Source organism: Calliopsis andreniformis, chromosome 9 (assembly GCF_051401765.1).
Source record: "Calliopsis andreniformis isolate RMS-2024a chromosome 9, iyCalAndr_principal, whole genome shotgun sequence".
Classification (NCBI taxonomy): domain Eukaryota; kingdom Metazoa; phylum Arthropoda; class Insecta; order Hymenoptera; family Andrenidae; genus Calliopsis; species Calliopsis andreniformis.
In genome coordinates, this window is record NC_135070.1 from 16836144 (window position 1) to 16839105 (window position 2962).

At 40.3% G+C, this 2962-nt stretch overlaps 1 protein-coding gene and 1 non-coding gene across 2 annotated transcripts; one reads left to right on the forward strand and one right to left on the reverse strand.

Moving 5' to 3' along the window:
- Window positions 1–317: 317 nt before the first annotated feature.
- Trnai-aau (transfer RNA isoleucine (anticodon AAU)) lies at window positions 318–391 on the reverse strand. Its single transcript has one exon. It is a non-coding gene; the product is annotated as a tRNA-Ile (tRNA).
- Window positions 392–654: 263 nt separating this feature from the next.
- On the forward strand, window positions 655–1603 carry LOC143183886 (calaxin). Its single transcript, XM_076385661.1, has 5 exons — window positions 655–781; window positions 867–1027; window positions 1084–1164; window positions 1226–1336; window positions 1415–1603. Exons 1-5 carry the CDS (start codon window positions 655–657, stop codon window positions 1601–1603), a joined length of 669 nt encoding a protein of 222 aa, XP_076241776.1.
- The last annotated feature ends 1359 nt before the right edge of the window (window positions 1604–2962 follow it).

Genomic DNA, 2962 nt, shown 5'->3' on the forward strand with positions numbered 1-2962 from the left:
GATTACTCTTTTATCAGTGTTATAGGCGGACGCACAGTGGTCTATGAAGCTGCTTCGAGCGATTTTGTTGATAAATTATTTTGATAATGAATGCAGCTTTGTTATTTTATTTAAGTAAATAGTATTATATTTTTAGATTATCGATTGGTGCAGAATTATAACACAGATTACTAGACACGGCGCTACATGAACTACTGTGACGAAGTTTCAAAACATTTTTCCATTTAAACTGAGAAATATTAAAATAAAATATTTTCGAGACTTTTTGCTTTTTTATCTGTGGCTCAATACGAAAATAAAATGAAAAAAAAAAAATTTGGCCCATGGGGGGATCGAACCCACGACCTTCGCGTTATTAGCACGACGCTCTAACCTACTGAGCTAATGGGCCGATGTTGTATGTTCTAAGTTACAGGTATTTCAACCAACAAAAATTTTTGTATATATAATTAATAAATAATTAAATTATTACTAAAAAATTATTTTAAAAATCTAGAAATGTGAAACATATAAACTATGAAAGGAAGAAAAAGAATTTAAGGTTTCAAAAGAATTTCTAAGAAAACAATTGACAGATTTTTTTAAAAAATGGACTTCTGATACCAAAAAAATTTTTTTCGTAGTCAAGATTTTCAAGTATAATTACGGAACAAAATGCCTTCTGCGCCACCACTTGATGATCTAAATGACCCTTTGAAAGAAATAGTTTTTAGGACAAAATATTCGGAGAGATTCAAGAGATTGGCACGTCACACCCATTTCAACGTAAGAGAAGTTGAAGGTTATATATTTATAATACCACTTTATTTAAAAAGAACTGTTTAATATATAAAAATTAACATATCGATATCTATACTTTCTCACAGCCTTATCAATTATTCATCGCAAATGCGTACAACTGTACGGTCCCATAAATAGAGCAAAATTGCGAGACATCTTTCAATCGGGTCTTGATTTCACAGAGAATATTCGTCACTTATTAATTGACAGAGTGTTTTCTGTAATTGACACAAAGAACGCACTACAGGTAATGATAGTAATAATATTCATAGAAAAAGTAATTACTGAGAGGTACAATTCCAGATACAACTTAATCAATGGATCGAAGGTCTATCAATAGTCCTTCGTGGCAACTTGGATGAAAAAATACACTTTGCCTATCAGGTATACTGACATTACTTTTCCCAATTGAAGTCACTGCATTTTTACATTTTTGGATATATAGGTCTACGACAACTTAAGGACTAATAAACTCAAAAGGGAGAATATATTTCCAATAATGCGTGGTTGTCTGATCAAGCTACAAAACGATGAAAATCCAGACGAATCTGTCAAAGTAAGAATTAAAAAAAGAAATGAATGTTTCTACAATTACCAAAGCTATGACTATAACGAAGCCTCTTGTTATTGACAGGACTTGATAGATATGTTAATAAAAAAGCTGGACGTAGATCGCGACGGGGTCATTTCGGAAGAGGATTTTAAGACAGCCGTGAAAGAGAGAGACGAACTCCTTTTGGAATCCTTTGGGCCTGTCTTTCCATCGAGAGAAGCTCGTCACGTCTTTCTGAGCACGTTCACGGATCGCCTCGGAAGATACTAATATTCCAGAGAAACGGGTGATCAAGAAACGATCACGAAAGAAGGGCGTCATTTCCCTCAAATTCGTGCCAGGAAGCGCGCGCGCCTGACGAACGTTGCCAAGAGCAGCGCTCATTGAGAAGCCAAAAGCGCGCTCTCGCCATGCCAATAGGGGAGGAAAATGTGCCAAATCAGACAGAAGAGATCCGCCTAGACCGATGAACGCTCCACTAAGTTTCGGAAGTTACCGATGAACCTGAGGCGCATTTCTTACGATTCATCGAACGACGAAGATCGACTCACTTCTCCTTACAAACAATCGCTAATGGACCGCGATAATACCATCGCCTAATCGCATCGGATGCAATCCGTGACGCAATCGTGAATGGAACGCGATCAACTGCTCAATTGAGCTTCGTGAGTGCAATAAAATGTGTCGTGCCCTTTTTTGGGGGTTGGAACTTATTGGAGAGGGCTCGTCGAAGGTCTCTCCTTTGCAGAGAATAGTGGACAAGTATTGCTTCATGGATTCTACAATGGCTCGAACCGCGAACCACTTATTCTGAAACCTGAAACAGTCCTAAGTTCATTTCTCAAAATTTTCCAAAAATTCCCAAATATGTGACACGTACGATAGAAGACATTTTATAATATTAATTATCTATCATTCTTAGAACCTCATTCTGAGTGTTCACATTTCACAGTCCTTGCGCACAATACCCTTCTAAGCCAGCCCAGCCCTCCGATTAATAGAGACGGTTAGCCGTATAGTAGTAGCAAATATAGACCTTAGACGCGAGTGCAGAGTAAACACAGAGCCGCGGAAAAGCCGCAATTCCGGCCTCGCGCGAGCCGCCATGGAATCGTCACAGTGGATGTGTTACGAAAAAACATAATGAATGTTTGAGGATCGGTAGGGTCGAGCGAATGGCCCGATCCGCGTCTCAAGCAGCTATAACAACAAATTAAACGAGAAAATCTCGAGGCTTTCGTCGAAACGTCCACCCTGCCTTAAAGGCTCGACCCACAATGCGTGGGCGTACACATATACGTACACGTATAGCGGCGTGTAACACCAACACGCGCATGCCGCTTGCTCCGAGTTCTTTTTTTCCGTTGGCCAAAGAGGGAGAGAAGGTGGAACGATATTCTGTAAAGAGTATAATAACGTGCGTATGAAAGGGCAGATCCTTTGTGGGTAGCCGACCGTGTCTTGAAAGGATCCACCAGGATCTGCCGTGTGGCAAGGGGGGGCAAGGAGGATCGTCGAGATCGAGAGTTAGGGCACCAGCTGAGAAAACATGCCCGTGGCGTGTCGACAGCGAGACGTTCGTATTTGTGTCTGTGGCCGTGGTGGAGATGCGGTACATGGAACGGGGAA